The sequence below is a fragment of the Lepisma saccharinum genome, chromosome 22 (genome assembly GCF_977018435.1).
Source record: "Lepisma saccharinum chromosome 22, izLepSacc3.1, whole genome shotgun sequence".
In the NCBI taxonomy this organism is placed as follows: Eukaryota; Metazoa; Arthropoda; class Insecta; order Zygentoma; family Lepismatidae; genus Lepisma; species Lepisma saccharinum.
The window spans coordinates 50,937,195-50,954,907 of NC_139250.1; the positions used below are offsets into that span (position 1 = coordinate 50,937,195).

General features: G+C 37.0%; 1 protein-coding gene across 2 annotated transcripts in view; it reads left to right on the forward strand.

Annotated features, from left to right (window-relative positions):
* The window catches only part of asun (integrator complex subunit 13 asun), a 128,169-nt gene that overhangs the window by 22,083 nt on the left and 88,373 nt on the right, over nucleotides 1–17,713 (forward strand). For both annotated transcript variants that reach the window (XR_014443960.1, XM_083143703.1), the window contains exons 3-5: nucleotides 5,983–6,057; nucleotides 10,117–10,269; nucleotides 11,332–11,456. Coding sequence is in view for 1 of the 2 variants with exons in the window: in XM_083143703.1 (XP_082999829.1) it covers nucleotides 5,983–6,057; nucleotides 10,117–10,269; nucleotides 11,332–11,456 (353 nt within the window). In the remaining variant the exon portion in view is untranslated. The remainder of the gene's footprint in view (nucleotides 1–5,982; nucleotides 6,058–10,116; nucleotides 10,270–11,331; nucleotides 11,457–17,713) is intronic.

Consider the following 17,713-nt stretch of genomic DNA (forward strand, 5'->3'; position numbering starts at 1 on the left):
TTGTGGAAAATATGTTGCTCTCACTGTCAAACGTGCATATTGTTCAACTTGTGCTGATGTCTAAAGGACTTGGGAAAATATTTTGTGTGCATTCAATGTTTATGTTCATGTGTAACCCCATTTTGAAACATGTTGTGTGCTAACTTCTGATGATGTCTAACGAACTTGGGAAGATATTGTGTGTTCATTCATAGTCTATGTTTGATGCGTCGCTACACCAATAAAACACCTGGCGTAACTTTCCCAAGTCCAGGAGTGTGTTGATCTCGTGTTGGGTTAAAGAATGAAGTCTCTCATAGCTCATGAACACAAACATATATTATAATAATGGATATTATACACAAAGACACAGGTTATACGAGGACGAAGTACCACCACTTGTGGTCGCGTCGTGCTCGCTCGCTCTCTCTCTCTCTCTCTCTCTCTCACACACACACATACACACACACACGAAGACACTCGAGTTCAGTCAGTCCCATTGTGTCATGCATATGACACGTACTTCACGTGGCAGGCCTCCCTGCCATCTAGCGAGCAACTGTAACATCATTTTAAAATTTTAATTATATTACAGTACTGAACAATGTTCATGTGTAACCTCATTTTGAAACACGTTATGTGCTTATTTGTATTATGTGTTGAGTCTTATCACACTTTTTTTGCTCTCTTATAACTTGTACTCATGCGAAAGCACATTGTGAAACAGGTTAAATCTTATATATTATCATTTCAACATCATTCATCATTAAAAAAATCATTTACTCTTAATAGGGCTTGAATTTCTTGTGAGGGTCAAGTTGACCCCCATCAGCGGTTTTAGGAGGTTACTAAAATCCGGCTGTTCTAGTAGTTCTCAGTACTAGGTACTTTCACTGCCAAATTTTAGCTTATTTTGTGTTCACTAACTCCCATCGCCATTCATGCAATTTCAGAAATTTCACAGCTGCAGTTCTTTTCCTCTTACTACTGGCTCATGTTATCAGTTCAGGAGGTCTGACAGCACTCTCACTGGGCACATGTTCATACTTATTTCTTTCTGTTCCCATTCAAAGTTAGTCACTTGCACATCTGGTGGATTTTCTAGATCAACAGATTTTCAATGCATGGTTTGCAAATGGGCATGTTTTAAATGTTGCAGGAGCAACACATCAGTAGGAAGAATCATTTTAAAACTTGATGAGATATCCTTCTTTGTTGTTCGATCAAGTCCAAATCAGCAGCACATGTTCTTCCGCAAAATTATAAGCCTGGATTACTTTGATGAAGTATTTTTAGAACCACACTATGTAGAAATGACACTGTGTTGCAGCCAGTTAGTGCATGGAAAGGAAGCAACTGGTATCATTTGATGCACCACAATTTGTCAATTACTTGACCATTAAGTCTCTTCATTATAATAGCAGCAGCTGGTTTATATTTCCAATGGAGTAAAACAAACATGTCATCACTGATTATCTGAACATTTGTTTATTCATGCCAAATCATGCAATAACTAATGAAGTTGACATTTTCCTCTCCATGGCCAAACTTGTATGCTTTGCAACCGAGAATTATTAAGTTTGAATTGCCACGTGGCAAGTGCAAGTATGATGTACCAGCTGCATGTTGTTATTCTCTTTAGCTATTAGGTAGGCTTGTGCCTGGCAATGGAGTATCATTTGTCAATAAAACTTTCAAACTTAAAATTCCTTAAGTACACCCCTTACATTCTTGAGATTTAATAGAACAATCATGGTAGTGGTAAAACAGAATGCATATGTATTCTTGCTTGCCACATGTATGGATAATATTCTGAATCAAAGTCTCAACAATCCTACCAAGTGACCATTGCACATGATAAAGCATAGCATTTCTACCTGCAAGTTGGGTATCTGGTAGTGTTTCACATGTTGATATTACTGCAAGGTTTTCCATTACAAGTGCTTTGTTTCCTTTTCTCGTGTTGCCTATTCATCAAAAACAGAAAAAGGGAGTGGACCCAATTCATACTTTAGCACATCTCATAAACCATAATTTCTATCCTGAGCAATAACTAGAAGACAGACTGAATTTTTCTATGTCATATATGTTTGTTGCCTATTTTCACACTTTTTTTTGTGGATGCCATCATGAATACCTTTTTCTCTAGAAACCTCCTGGAAAATTCTTTCTAAATTCAGTAGGCATTATTAACAATTTCAAGAGGACTGTGAACATGGACCTTAAATCTGTAATGTGCCCATTAAAAAGAAACCATTCAAAAAGAAACCAAACTTTTACAAAATTGAGAAAATGGTGATATTCACCAGCTATTTGCAACCACCTCCTTCAAAATACTCCTCTCCACTGTGCACACACTGCTCCCAACGTTTCTTCTGGTCCTGAAATGCCTGCTGGAACTCCAGTTCTGGAATGGCCCCTAGATACCATAACACATTCTCCTTGAACTCTTCTATTGTCTGGAATTTGTGACCTTTAAGGATTGATTTCAACTTGGGAAAGAGGAAGAAGTCTGCTGGTGCAAAATCAGCGTAGTAGGCTGGTTGTCGAACAACAGGCGTTTGGTGCTTTACTAAAAACTCCCAGATGAGTGACAAATGAGCACTTGCATTATCATGGGAACCATCGAGGACTTGTTCTGCCACATCTGTGGCCTATTGCGCCACACCTTTTCTTGTAATCATTCCATGACGTTAATATTCACTGTGGAACCATGCGGAACAAACTCTGAATGAACGATCCCCTGCCAGTTGAAGAACACGATCAACATCACTTTAACATGGGATCTACTCATTTGTCATCCTTGATGGAGGTTTGACCCAGTCTGAAATGTTTGTACCATTCGTAACACTGTGTTCGACTGAAACATTCCTCACAGGCTTCATGTAACATGTTGTATGTCTCTTTGAAAGTTTTCTGCAATTTCACACAGAATTTCACACATACTCGCTGCTCTTCCAGTTTCTTGATTGTAGGGTAACTGAAAATCCACAGGCTTGGACCCTCAACACACCTGCACTCAACAGAATGTACTGCGTTACTACGGTTAGCAACAGCTTTGAAACTGAGCTTAGTTAGGACACCGCTGTTGGTTCTCTTCAACGAATTTACATAGAAACTTTACAAAAGGAGTTCAGTTTCTTTTTGAACAGGCCTTGTATGTTAACTAATTTCTCTTCACTAACTTTGAGGGGATGCAAGAGCTTGTTGTCAATCACTTCGTCCATTGAGTATGACATTATATCATTTATATATGGGAGACAATCCTTCTTGTTCCTCTTGATGATGCAATTTGAACTAGTCCTGTCTTTGCCTTTGTATATGTCTGTTTGACAAGCTGATCCAATGGAACAGCATTCCGTGCACCTGGGCCACGTCAAGTATCTGAGTGCTCGGTGAGCAACGTGATCGCTCAGCCACTTGACAGCCAAATAAGCATTGCTGGGCAAGCGTTACTCACTTGATTGCTGAGCGAACTTGAACCTTACTCACCACAGGTTTCAGCCATAGAATATATCGTTTTTGTGTTTCGGTCTCATGAGGCAAAGAGTAAGAAGACGAAAACTGTGTGAGGATGGTGGGTTTGGCAGGCATTGAGGAAATATGTATGATTAATGGCTTGCTATATAGTGTAATTACAGAAGAGGTTCAAGTAACAGAAGGTAATACAATATTCCAGTTTTTGTAATTGTATTAATATGAAAGTGTTCTTTATTCCAAATATACACCATAGTTTTGGAAAATTGTGCAAGTGTGTGAAAAATTCAGTAATTTTGTCCACATCAACAATTTCCATAATTAACAGCTTTCAAACATTCAAATCTTGTCCACTCAGCGCAGCCACATGATCACAGATTATTCAAAAGCACTGTTATATTCATCAATGAGCAGTGAGCACAGCGTCAAGTAAATGATCTGATCAACGAGCGAAAATCTTGACGTTCCCCTGATCTACTATGTAAGCACACATGCTGCTTTTGAAGGAGTAGACCCTGGTAAAGGTAAAGTGCTCCCCTGTGCATTACACCACTCCATGAAGGCGTATAGGGGGTCTGGGGGTAACGCCCCACACTTTCTTGATCCGGTCGTGAGTGGGGGTGATGTGATCAGCATCACGCCCCTGACCGCCTTTTCCCCCAGGTACCCATGTTATTCGACGCTGGGTGAGCGCCGGGGCCGCTTCCATCGTTAGAAAAGTTCCCGGATTTGAACCGGCCGGGGATCGAACCCGGGACCTTGAGCATGGTAGTCAGACGCGTTACCGACTGAGCCATATCATTTTTTGTGCTATGTTGTATAATGAGCATAATTCCAGTGACCAGCTGCAAGAAAAGGAGATTATTCTCTTCAGGTACAACATTTCTAATAGGGTCATTCCATGCCAAGTGGTTGAAATTTATGCATGGTGCCTACTCGATGCGCTTCAATTTTGATGAAACTTCTGTAGGTCCTGCATATGTATCCCACATGGAGACCTGCAAAGATTCAGATTCATAAGTAGTTTGGTTGAGGTGCCAGGAGGGTTGCTTCTGTGGTCACTTTTTGAATGCCATGGCAAATACGAATGTTGCGATGAATTAGCGAGCTGTAACTACTGATAAATTGCATTTCTCCAGTTCATGGGCCATGAGCATGACATGAAGCTGTTTAAATGGCATCCTGCCTACACTAAATATTTATTGAGTTATCTGTTCTTAATCCCCCCTCTCCTAAAATTAAATCCATAAATTTGAACCCATTTTCAGAAGCCTATATCTCAAAACTAACACTTGTAATTTGATCATTGCTAGCATCACTGGTCAAGAAACCTGGTGTTTTATTTTGGCATCTTTCCATGTAAGGGATATAAACAAGGTTCAAAAAATCTTTTGAGCGAGATTCATGAGTGCATATAGTTTATAGCACATCATCTTGTGCTCTGAAAGGTACCCTCAGTTTTACTTCACACTTTTAATAGGAGCCCTAATGTGCAGAAAAATTTATCACATGACTTGCTTTTTGATCACTTAGCTACCATATTATATTCAATATGGCAGAATTCGTTTTTTTTTAAATAACTTCTTTCTTGGCTCTTTATTAACCATTTTTATTTTTATTTAATTTAAATACTCTGAATAAGACATTCAATTGTTGCTCTTATCATGCTTTCGTCAAAATTATCTATACTGCTAGAAATTTGAAAAAAATTGCCAACATATCCATTGGGTGTGAACTGGAAGCAGCCAATTTCATCACCGTGACCACCGAAATGGCTGAAATCTGGAATCAGACCACACTGCTTTCTGGACACCCTGCACCATAAATGGCTGCACCCCCCCTCCCCGGTGTAAGATTGGACAAATGTGATTAAGTTGATCCAATAAACCGGGTAATCTTGCATTACATGTCAATGTCTCCCATAAAGCATAAATTTGTCATATTACTATAAATTTTCTACATATTTTTTCTTTATCCAATTTATGGCAGTATTGTTGATTTTGACGAAAAAATGATAAGAGCAACAATTGATTGACTTATTCTGAGTATTCAAATAAACAATGAAAGTTGAAATCATGCAGATGTGAGATAAAAATAAAGTAGTAATTGGAAGCAATGACCGTTATCAGTCTCTTGGCTGCTACATAATGTGAAATTAATTAGCTACATACAAAATATGAAGCTCCATACTCTCAACTGAAACTGAAAGTGAAATGAATTGGCCACAATTGGTTGGCCAGCCCCAAAGTCAGAAAAAAAAACAATTAAGAAGAAGGTAGCTTTTTCCAACTGTACTCATGCCTCTTAGATAATCATTTTCTTTTCAAAATGCTGCTGTATATTTCATGTAACTTAGACTGTGATTGTTCTTTCTTTCATGTTGAAGTTTTGTCTTGAGGCCCATACTGCTATGCTAAACCCAAAAGCCTCATATTATTATTCCATGTTTTATTTTTCACACATGTTAACAGATAGTGGCATATTGCAGTCAGTGTGGAGAGTGACATGTGTTTCCCCCCTTTTCAGATCCGATTTATTGTTAGTGATTCAGATGCTCAATCCCTCAATTCATGGAGTGTGCAGCAACAAAACCTTACATACGTAAGTACTTTGTACTTTTCATTCAAATTTGTTATATTATTAGAATGTAGTTCATTGCAAGTGGTATTAGAAATACAGCTTTATTCAGGATAGATTCGACAAAATTACTACTACACATCCAGTGAATTGTAATGTCATCCAGTAAATGTTAATGTAATATCTTTTTTTTAAAAAAAAAAAAGAAATATATTTGATAAATATTTTGACTTACAACTTTCTCATCTGATAAAATCAGTAAGCAATGGAATTTTTTTTTAAAAAAAATGTACAGGTGCTATGTTTTGTTTGTAGAATTTGTGGAGCAAATTGAGAGGAATTAATGCTAGGGGACAATAGCCTATAAGCACAACTGGTGTTAAAAAAAAATATCTCTATCGCACATTTTGCACCCCTGTAATTTAGTAAATATCTGATCTGCAACTTTTGCATATTTTCCTGCCTCAGTGTGCCAAATTTCAAATGAATCAAAATATGTGAGGTTGTAAAGTGCCTCTTCATTGGTTGATTTCACATGGGAGGCTCAGTATGTTTTAGCATTGCTGTTGACTCCCAGTTGCTATTTTATTACTTGACTGCCAAGATCCAGAGTAACGTTGCAAAACATGGTAAGACAAATAGTATGCTAGTTAAATAATTCTTGAAGCTCTCCTGGCAGTGTAACACATCTAACTACCATGCTTAAGGTCCCGGATTCGATCCCCGGCCGGTTCAAATCCGGGAACTTTTCTAACGTTGGAAGCGGCCCTAGCGTTCACCCAGCATCGAATGGCATGGGCACCTGGGGGAAACCCTGGGGGGTAAAGGTGGTCCGGGGTGTGATGCTGATCACATCACCCCCACTCACGACCCGATCAAGAAAGTGTGGGGCATTACCCCCACACCCCCTATACACCTTCATGGCATGGTGCTAAGCACAGGGGAGCACTTTACCTTATTTTCCTGGCAGCAATTAAGAGATTATTTTTGGATATCATCCACGTCAGTTCTGGATATGTTTCCAAGCTTTTGAGAGTGGCGAGAGGAGGGTGGATAAAAATCATGATTTTCATTTTAAAAAATCAAAATCAATTTCTGATTTTATATTAAAAGAAAACATGCATGGTGCTTAATATGTTTGTATATTTTTCAGAATATTACACATAGATATATATATATGTGTGAAAGGTGTTTCCTGATAAGCCTTTCCTTTCTATAGTCTATAAATAGAATGCTATGCTGCATATCAAATGAACTGCTTGTGGCAAAAGACAGCCTTCATAGTTTGATAATAGTTAAGGGTTTCCTCGATCTAATGCTGTGTCAAAAGTTTGACAGTCTTGTTCCTGCCCTTTGATTTAGAGCATGCATTGTTTATCCTGAATATTGGGGAAATTCCTCATTATGCTTTGTTATTTCACCATGATTGCACATGTACTACTTTGTGAAACTACTTTGGAAACGTTTGTTGAATGTGTTAATCAAACTATATACAGTGGAACCCAGATTTCACATTTTCCCACATTATACATTTAATATTGACAGACCCAGCATTTTAAGTTGTTTCAGCTTGGACTTCTGGAAAATGTAGAATTGATGTTCCACTGTAATAGCTTCAGTAACCTTTCTTCCAATAAAAATAAAGCATTTTTCATGTACTCTTCAATTGTAACTTACGATATTTTTTAGACTTTGTAGCTGAATTTTAGCAATCATTTTAATGATAATTTGCAATATTATCAGTTGCCATGCTCATTTAGAGCTTAGTGATTATGACACTATTTACAGTTTAATATGCTTTTTCTTTGAAAATGTTAGAGTCTCAAGAGGGTAATACAATACACCATTGAATGATTATGAGATAATGTACTTTCATGAAAAGTGATTCTAATATCTGCAGGGTTGCTACGTGAATGGAAAACAGGGAAATGTCAGGGAATTTGGCTTGTCAGGGAAAAATCAGGGAAATGTCAGTGAATTTTGCAGATCGTCTGGAATGTACGTGCGTATTGGAGTCTCCAAGAGGAAAAGTTGCAAAATGAACAAGCAGTTCACTTCCACTTCTGGATTCGGTTCTTGTGATTCCAGTCCCAAAAAAAAGATTCAGTTTAGAAACTTGTTTCTTTCGTTCTTATGATTCTCAGTCTTGTGTAAAATTATGGTTCCTTCGAATTTCTGTAATAAATTTTCACTTTTATAATACTAGATATTAGAAAGAATATCAAAGTAAAACTTTCCGTCCAGATATTTGATTGATAACTTAAGTACCAGGTGGTTATAATTAAAGTGACGGTGTTCAGAGTGGTACAGCACGGGCTGTAATGAGAGTAGCAGTCTGAAACTTCGTAGATATGCTAATGAAGCAATGCGCTCGCGAATTATGCCAAAAAAAAAATAGTTCCAATTCTCGCCACCAGGGTAAAAAACGGCGCTGTAAGCAGTCAAAACGTGGAATTTTCCATAACTCTGACGTCAAAGTCGGTGAAATTGCCTAACCATTGTGTGACCTCCCTGGTTGTTGTTGGTGACGCTTGTTGCTTTTTCCTTTAGTAATGTTCATGTAATTCGAATAGTGAAATTGTAGCGATATTATTACAAAGAGTATTGTTTTCTTCGATTTATAGTGTTTTTCCTGTAACTATACCAAGTTTTGATTGCTTACAGCGCCATTTTTTACCCTGGTGGCGAGAATTGGAACTATTTTTTTTCTTTTCATAATTCGCGAGCGCATTGCTTCATTAGCATATCTACGAAGTTTCAGACTGCTACTCTCATTACAGCCCGTGCTGTACCACTCTGAACACCGTAACTTTAAATATAACCACCTGATACATTGACAATATGATCATAATTATCGGAAAGGTTCGTGAAGATGAAGTTATCGTCTACTGTATTTTATAGATCTTAGTTTTTGTTGGCAATTCCTATAGAATTCCTATATGCAACAAAAATTTCTCCAGATGCTGTGTACTTACAATTGTAAGCAAAAAACAGCATTTTCTACAACACTATAAATCTGGCAGAAAATGAGAAATTGCGTATGATTTATGAACTTTTACTTTTTTTATATATATATATATATATTGTGGAGATCTGTTATGGTCAAATAATGTACCTCAGTTGTCTTAGCCTGGAGGCTAGATGCACGTGATTGTAGCACCCAATACATTTGATGCTGATTGTAATTTTACATTTTACTCTTCGAATTTTCACTTGTTCTTGTGTGTATAGAATGAAATTTGCTAAAGAGAAAGTTGTGAAAATGAATATTCATAATAATTAATGGATTATATATTTAATTGAAAAACACAAGGTTCAAAAGCAAAAATCATGATGATAAAACCTGTCTGGAAAAGTTTCATTTTTGGACTGGAAAACCTGGAAATATCAGGGAATTTCATAATCAAAAAAACATAGCAACCCTGATATTATTCTATAAATTATTTCCTTATTTTTAGAGTCATTTAAATCAATGTGATCTAAATCAAAGAACCTTGAATGAGAGTGACATTAGCTATCAAAAACCGATATATATCCTAGTTGGTAAAATGCTAATATTGTGTGCGAATGTGTGGTTAGAAGCCGTCAATGATTGCATTTTGTAAACACCGTGTGCTTTACTCCTTGCGCTATCTGAGGTTGCTCTTTTTTTTACAAAACAGAACATTTCAGAGAGGTGGCGTTGTAATCAAACAGGATGGGTACAATCAGTACAGAGAATTGTACATGCTTGTAAGTAGAATATTCAATGAAAGCTATGAGATATTCTATGACTTTCTTACTGTATTATTAGCATTTTACCAACTAGGACAACGTTTACAAACAATCAAGTCAGTGGCAGCTTGTAACCACACATTCACAATTATCTCGAAAACGGCTCGTTTGTGGACCCGTGTTTACTGAGACTTTTTTGCTTGTATTATCGTGTACTTTCAACTGTGTCAGTTTGCGCTATTACTTATGATACACCCTGTATAAATATATATTTCAAGGGTAACATGAGACATTATAGATATATCATTTTTTCATTTTATTAAATCGTGTTTCTTAATGAATAGTTTAATACAGTATTTTCCTTTGTAGATTTTAACTGCGTTGGCAATGGTTGGAATTCCTTCTACTGAAAGTGGAGATTATTCAATAATGCATGGTTTAAAGCTTGCCATTGAATCTCTCTGTGAGTGTTCAGAACTACAGAATGAGAAGAGGAGGACATTCACAGAAAATGCCAGCAAGGTATGCATGTCATTAAGTGACAGTAAAAATTAATTTTTTTTTATATTTGAAATATTTGAAATAGTTGTAACAGGTATTCACTACATTCCCATCAGATTTCCATCACATAATATGCTATTATAAACTTCTATGTTATTTTTTTGTGTATATGATTTTGTTATTAACAGGGGTAGACAAGGACAGGGCACCTAGTCGCAATGGCACCTCAAAATTTTCATCTGGGGCCTGAATTTTCAAATTCAGTTCTAAAGAAAATAGATCTTTTTTTTTTTAATATCTTAAGTTTGCTTATGGCAATTTCCATTACCTTCTTTTTAAAATAACAAGTACTGCACTACGTGCATTTTAATGTTTGTGTGTTTTCTATACTATGGACATCATTAAAACAGAATAATAAACATGGCATTATAAATTGTATCACTTGCTAACCGAATGTGAAGCAATATGATACAGTGGGCCATGTACAGTGCATTCAAAAAGTAACTATACACCTGTCATGCACTAGTACAACAATGCCTAACCGACTTATCTTACAGTAGTTGTTGGAAATGGTTCCCATGAACGTCCAGACATATTGGCATGCGTTTCGTCTTGAATTTATGCTAAGTATTTTTGAAGAGCATGCATGTAAATAAAGCATTACAATCCCTCAACATATAATTGTGTTTATATAAGTGTATAGTCACTTTTTGAATGCACTGTATTAGAATGAATTGTGCATAGTTATTTGTGCTGTTACTGGTTGAGCCTTCTTAAAGAAGGCCACTCCAGCACAATAAATTAATTACTTTTAATCCCATCTCATATGAATTAATAAATTAAATGTCTTAAGGTCTCATATATCAAGATGTAAAGCTTAGTTGAATTCATGGCTTTCTTATCCCGTATGTGAAGAAAAAGAAAGCAGCCTCCAGAGCAGAAGTGAATATTTTTAGTTTTGTCTATCCCCGGTCATTAATTCATTTAATTATTTCTCATACATGCATATATTTTTGTGTCACTTAGTGTTTGTTAATTGTTTTGTTTTGTGAGTTTGAAAAACATTTTTTCCATTTTCTGAAGGTTTTGAATAAGTGCAGAGTTATCTGTGTGACCAATGCAAAGGACAATGCTCATATTAAAAGTTTAGAGGACTATTTTCACTCGGTTCTAATTCAGCAGAACAAAATAGCAGCAGGAGCAGATTCGTAAGTGTCTTCTCATTTTTTTTATTTGTACATTAATATTTCCATGCCCTCGCTAACTGTCCAATCTGTAGTAAGGAAATTATGAAAATGGGTAAGTTGTGTTAAAAATATTCAAGTAGCTAAATAAAAATATATTTACATTTTTTTCATTAGGATGATAGATATGGAATGTTCACCACTACAATATTCTTTTGGAAAGGTTTTCCTGTTTATAACATGTGGACAGAAAACAAAATCTGACAATATGGAAACTTACTTGTTATGCTCTTTCAATGACTATGAACCCTTAAATGTTGAGGCTGATTTCTCCTTTATGGGCCACAATGCTGAACATGTTTTAGTGAAAAATTTAAAATTCTGAAAAACATAAACAAAAACTTTTATCTTGAAAGCTACAAATACTAGAGTTACAAATTTTGGCTAGTTTTGTTCAGTACAGATTATGCTATAAGCCCATGGTCGATAAAACCCATTCTTCCTTTATCAAGTAGAAGAAGAAAGTGAAAGAAAAAATATTTTTTGAACTTTGTCAAGCCCTCATGTATAAGCAATGCTGGGACGTGAAGGTTCAAAGTACCTGCGTATTGCCTTATATTGCCTATTCTCGTGGCAAAGGTTGCGCATTTGCTGCTGATGCTTTGGCAGAAAAAAAATCTAATGTAAAGCAAAAGGAATCACAGTTACACAAAAATACATTTCTATCTTACCTTGGTCCCATCTGGCGACAATTTGAGTACACCATCTTTTGAATCTGTATCTAAGGGAGCTTTCAAACCAAAGCGTCAAGTGACATGCGACACAGACATTTTTCACCAAAGCAAGGACATTTTCCCTTCAGTCTACAGCAAAGCATTCACTTTACATGCACGAATAGACATTTTGCACGGTATTGAGAAAACTGCCCAATCCAAGCAATATGCAAGCAACAAGTGTCACATGCAGCTTGTCATCTCGCTTCGGTTCGAGAAGTTGTGTTTATTTTTGAAGGTTGCTTTCCAAGAGAGACGTGTATCTAATGTATGCAACACCACATGGGTATCACCTGGTGACAGTGCATGTTCTTGCCATCTTGTACGCCTTACTTTTGGAGGGGAAATTTACACACGCACACGACATACAGACATACCACTGTCCACTTCAAAAGTTCCTATGGTTTCAGTGCACACAGACTTCTTTCTTTATTGTTGCAAGTGGCTAAAAATAGCTTAGCTAAGCAGTTGTCCAACCCACACCAGCAACAAGCAGTCATTTGCCTTGCTGCACCTTGAGGTCTCCCTGATGACACAGTGGTAAGCATCATCGCCTTGTAATCAAGGGATCCGATACCTGGTGGATGCATATAGTGGTTTGGATCCCACTTTAAAACTGTAGGTCCAGTCCCTGTTAGTCTTCTGTATAAAGTGCACTTAAAACACTAAATCAACCAATACCTTGCTGCACCTTGATTCTCAAAGTGAAAATGTGTCCATAACATCCAGCATTGTCAATCACTGTGCAGAAAACACTACTTCCCTACCTCCCGAACTCTCCCCCACCTGCACCCTGTTCCATTAGTATTTTTCTGTGGAAAGGGAGCTCAGAAGACTCTTACGGGACACTTTTCCACTTTTAAGAGAAGAATTACCGTATTTACGCATGTATAGTGTGCGTGCGTGTATAATGCGCACTCTGGTTTTTGATGGGTAAAAGTGACAAAAAAATTATATCTCATATATAATGCGCAGAACAATCCAGTTTCAAGAAATGGCTTTCTTAGTTGTAGGTTGTAAAGCTGTTGCTATACTGATTAAGAGAGAATGACGTCATACCTATTCAGCTCATTCCTTCTTTTTCAAAATATATGCTTTTTCTTTCCGTGACTAATGTAACATTTATACGAAGCACATTCAGGACCTTCCAAATTGCAGTTAGCACCACAAGATTTCTTCCATTAATCAATTTACACACTCCATGTATGGCATATTATTTGGCCAGTAATACATTTTAATTTTTATTATCTTTTTCTTTGTTTTCTTTCATCCAAAGTACCATTAAAATCAGAACGTTTCTTCAGGTTTTGATGAACTTATTTTAATCGCATTTCACATTAGTGTCGTTATCTTGTATAGAATACTCTTTCCATATTCAGATACTGCAGAATTCAAGCTTTACAACTATATATAACATGATAGGGTTCCGTAAACATGAAAAATCAATGCAAGTGTCCCAAAATCATGGAACGACCCTGTATGGTTTCATGTTGGCTGTCTGAATTATTCCGTGCATAATACGCACCACAGTTTTTGGGGGCAAAAATTTTGGAAAAAAGTGCGCATTATACATGAGTAAATACGGTATGTAAATCTGGCGAATACCAGATATATATTAAGTTGTACTAAGTTTTACTGATACGAGGGATGATCGAAAAAAAAGGTTACAAAGCCTATTATGGCATATGTGTTAGACATAGCTGGAAGATCAACACACCTGATGATGGAGGGCATTCAACACTAGTCCTCGATGTAATCACCTTTTTTGTTCAAGCAATTGTCACAACTGTAGATGAAGTTTTCCATACGGGTTACACAGAAATTCGTGTCAAGTTCTCGTAGCCACCGTGAGGGAGCTCTTTTGACATCATCACATGTCAGATAATGGTTGCCAGCCAACCAAATGGTAGTCCCAGCTCAGCTGATATTGAGCGTAATATTCTTCTTCTGTCCTCACGAATACACTCATCTGCCTATGAATGTCAGCAGGTGTAGTGTTTTTGGCCCACAGGAACCGCACCACTGCCCTCACTTCTACTCTTGACCAATTTTCTAGACGAGTCACCATTTTAAATGTCCGCTTCTCGGGTATACATGGTCAGAATCCGAAGTCCTCAAACCCGCAACAAGACAAACATGTTATTCATTTACACATACATTTTTGTTACGTTACAGTGAATAAAACAAAAGTTATATGCTTTGTAACCTTTTTTTCCGATCATCCCTCGTAGTAATGTTCATAAAACTGAAAACTTATCATTTGATCAGTCATCTTTGAGATATAATTTTAGCAAGGGTGACTTTTTACACCTTTACTATGAATTAAAGAGTAACCTTGAAACTATTGATTTTTGTAATGAACTGGATACTATTGTCGAGTCCTTACACTCTTCTGTACCATTAACTGTAAACAGAAATGTTCCTAAAATGGTATATCATAAGAAAGAAAGTTGTTCTCCTTTGATAACATGTAGTATAAAATGTATGCTTAACAAGAAGAAATGGTTTTATTCTAAGTACATTAAAACTAATAAACTTACTTGGTATGCCAAATTTTATTTATTAAGGAAAGAAATTAAAGGGAGAAAAAAGGCAATGAACTCAGGGAGTGTTTGCATAAAATGAAAAAATGGGCTAAAAACAACAGTTTGTATTTAATTAGGTCTGATAAGGACAATAAAATGGTGATAATTGAGAAAGAGGAATATCATAACAAATTGGAGAATAGTTTTAGGAATAACGATTACGAAGAAATTAAAGGGAATCCTACCAATAAGATTAAGAATGAGGTCAAGAAGGGCATTGAAACCAGCATCACTCTAGGTAGCACAAAGAAAAAGAAACTCCTTAAGGGTGTTAAGGAAGGGAATGTTCCCACCGCTTTCAGCATACTAAAGATGCATGAAGTGGGTGTACCACTTAGGCCCATTATCCCCATGTACGAACATCCAGGCTATGGTTTAGCCAAGGAGTTGATTAAAAGAATGGGGAAAATCAACGGGGATACCCAATTTAGTGTTAAGAACTCCGTTAAGGTTAAAGAGTCCATTGAAAAATTAGATATTGGAGAAATTACACGATCAGTAGCTTTGACGTAATCAATTTTTACCCCAGCGTACCCCAGGAAAAAGCTGGGGTCTGCTTCGAAAGATGGTTGTTAGGTAACAGCGTTGAACTTTTGGTGGCATGGGAGTATGTCAGGTGGTATTTCCTATAGCCTGACAAGTTAAGTCCCGATATGCGCAGATCACTGCGGAGCACTGCCTATTACGTCATCCTCCCCATCACTCTTCTACTCACTGGTCTGGCGTTGAGAGTACCAGTGGTGCCAACTCAGCAAAATTAAGCTAAAACAAATATGACACGATTTTCACTGTTTAGCATGATGGTGCATGCAGGCTCCTATTATATCAGTGGTTCATTTTATTTAATCCGGCCTTTGAAAATGCGTGCGGTGCGCCGATCGTAAACTGTAGTATTACGCACGTGCGTTAAGGTTTATAACGAACAGAAACTACAGGCAAATGACTTCATTTTCTGAATTCGACATCAAGCAGTGGCCTTTTTAAAAATAAAATAAAAACAAAAAAAAACAAGTGGGGTGGTGGTTCGTTTGTTTATCGTACAACAATCACTATGAGAAGGCAATCTGATAACACTCTTGCCTGTGTTCTTTCTTAAAGCATTGAAATGTTCATGCTCTCTACTCTTGGCTGCATATTTTTGAAATGCAAGCTCCTCTTTTATATCTTATCGATATCAGTATGCGAACAATATTTCACTGTTGATTAACCCAATCTTTCTTTATCTGAACAAAAGGCAATTTTACTTAAAAATTCAAAGTGTACCTTATGCGAAACAGTATGCGATTGACACAAAATTTAGAAGCGTGGGGCACACCATAATACGACTTCCGCCTTACCACGGAGACTTAAATCCCATTGAACTTGTGTGGGGGGAAATTGCTGGGAAAATTATTTAGTGAATATTCTGTACAGAAATGGATTAAATGTTGTGAACACGTGAAAAAAAATTGAAGATTCTTACTTTGAAAGAGATGGACTTATGGACGAGCATGTAGATAAACTGATAATTAGACTTGGTGAAGCCGATTCAGACACGGACACGGATTCATCGGTAGACACAGACTCGGATGAGTGGGAGAGTGAAACTGAAGAAGGAGAACTGGAAAACATTTAGAAGGTGAAGTCAGTTCTATCGCTTATATATTTTTCATTTTTCTATCATTTTATTTCATACATTTCTTATGCTGGTAAGAAATATCCCTAATATAACTTAATTCATTTAAGGTTTAAAGGGAAAATATCAAAATGTATTTAGAATTTAGCGTAATCAATAGGTAGCGTAGGTGAGGGGATACTAATTCAAATTTCGTTGAAAATTCTCAGACAATTCCACTCCCTCCAGATTGCAACACTGCGAACGAATGTCGAGTGGGGAAATGTGATGTGAGGTGCGCAAACAATGGATTGCAGCGTCTTGTTTTTAAACTTGTCAAGTTATAGTCACAGGATATAATTACTTTTATGTTAATGACAAAATTTTCCGACAAAAAGAAGGGTTGGCTATGGGCAACCCTATTTCAGGCCTCGTAGCCAATATCTTTATGCACTATGTTGAAAAACTCACTTTAGAACGAGTATGGGAGGGGTTGAAGTATTACTGGAGATATGTCGACGACATCCTCATCATTGGGGACAAAAAGGAACTCGACAAGGTCTTTACTGAATTAGGAAAACAAGACACTAGAATCGGTTTTACCGGGAAAACCTAGTTGGCGGGAAGATCAATTTTCTAGACCTGTGCATTACCAAAACTGACCAAGGGATTGTCACCGTTGGCAGGCGACTTATACCTCCACAAGAAATCTGAACATTCTAATAGGATAAAGTCCAATGTTTACCTTAATTTTTTCATCCGAGCTGAAAGACTATGTAATGACAAAAAAGAAAAAGAAGAAGCATGGATAAAGAGGAGGGGTACAAAAAATGGGTATACAATACTGGATATGTAAAAGGCTGCCAAGAAAGCGAAGAAAAGAATAAGGAGGGAACGCTCTTATAGCGATAAAGAGAAAGATGAAGATGAAACTGGGGTAGGTAAGTGCAGAAATGAAACCTATGTTGTCAGAATCCCCTATTGTAAAGGTGTCTCCGAAAGAATTGAAAAAACAGTGTGAGGGTATGGTGTAAAATATGGGATGAAAGCCCCTCGGAGCATTGAAAAGCATTTCACCGGATATAAAAAAAGAGGGGGGAGAATTGGCAATATAACCCGGAAGGGCAAAAGGGAGTTTATAGGATTAGATGCGAATGTGGTAAGGAATACGTGGGACAGACGGGAAGAAGCATGCGCATGAGGTGGGGTTAACACGACAAGAATATAAAGGAGGGGATACCCAAAACTGGACTTTCAGAACACATATTAGTTAGCGAGCATAAGATCGCAACAAGGGAAGTTATCAGAAAAGTGAACAACAAATTGGAT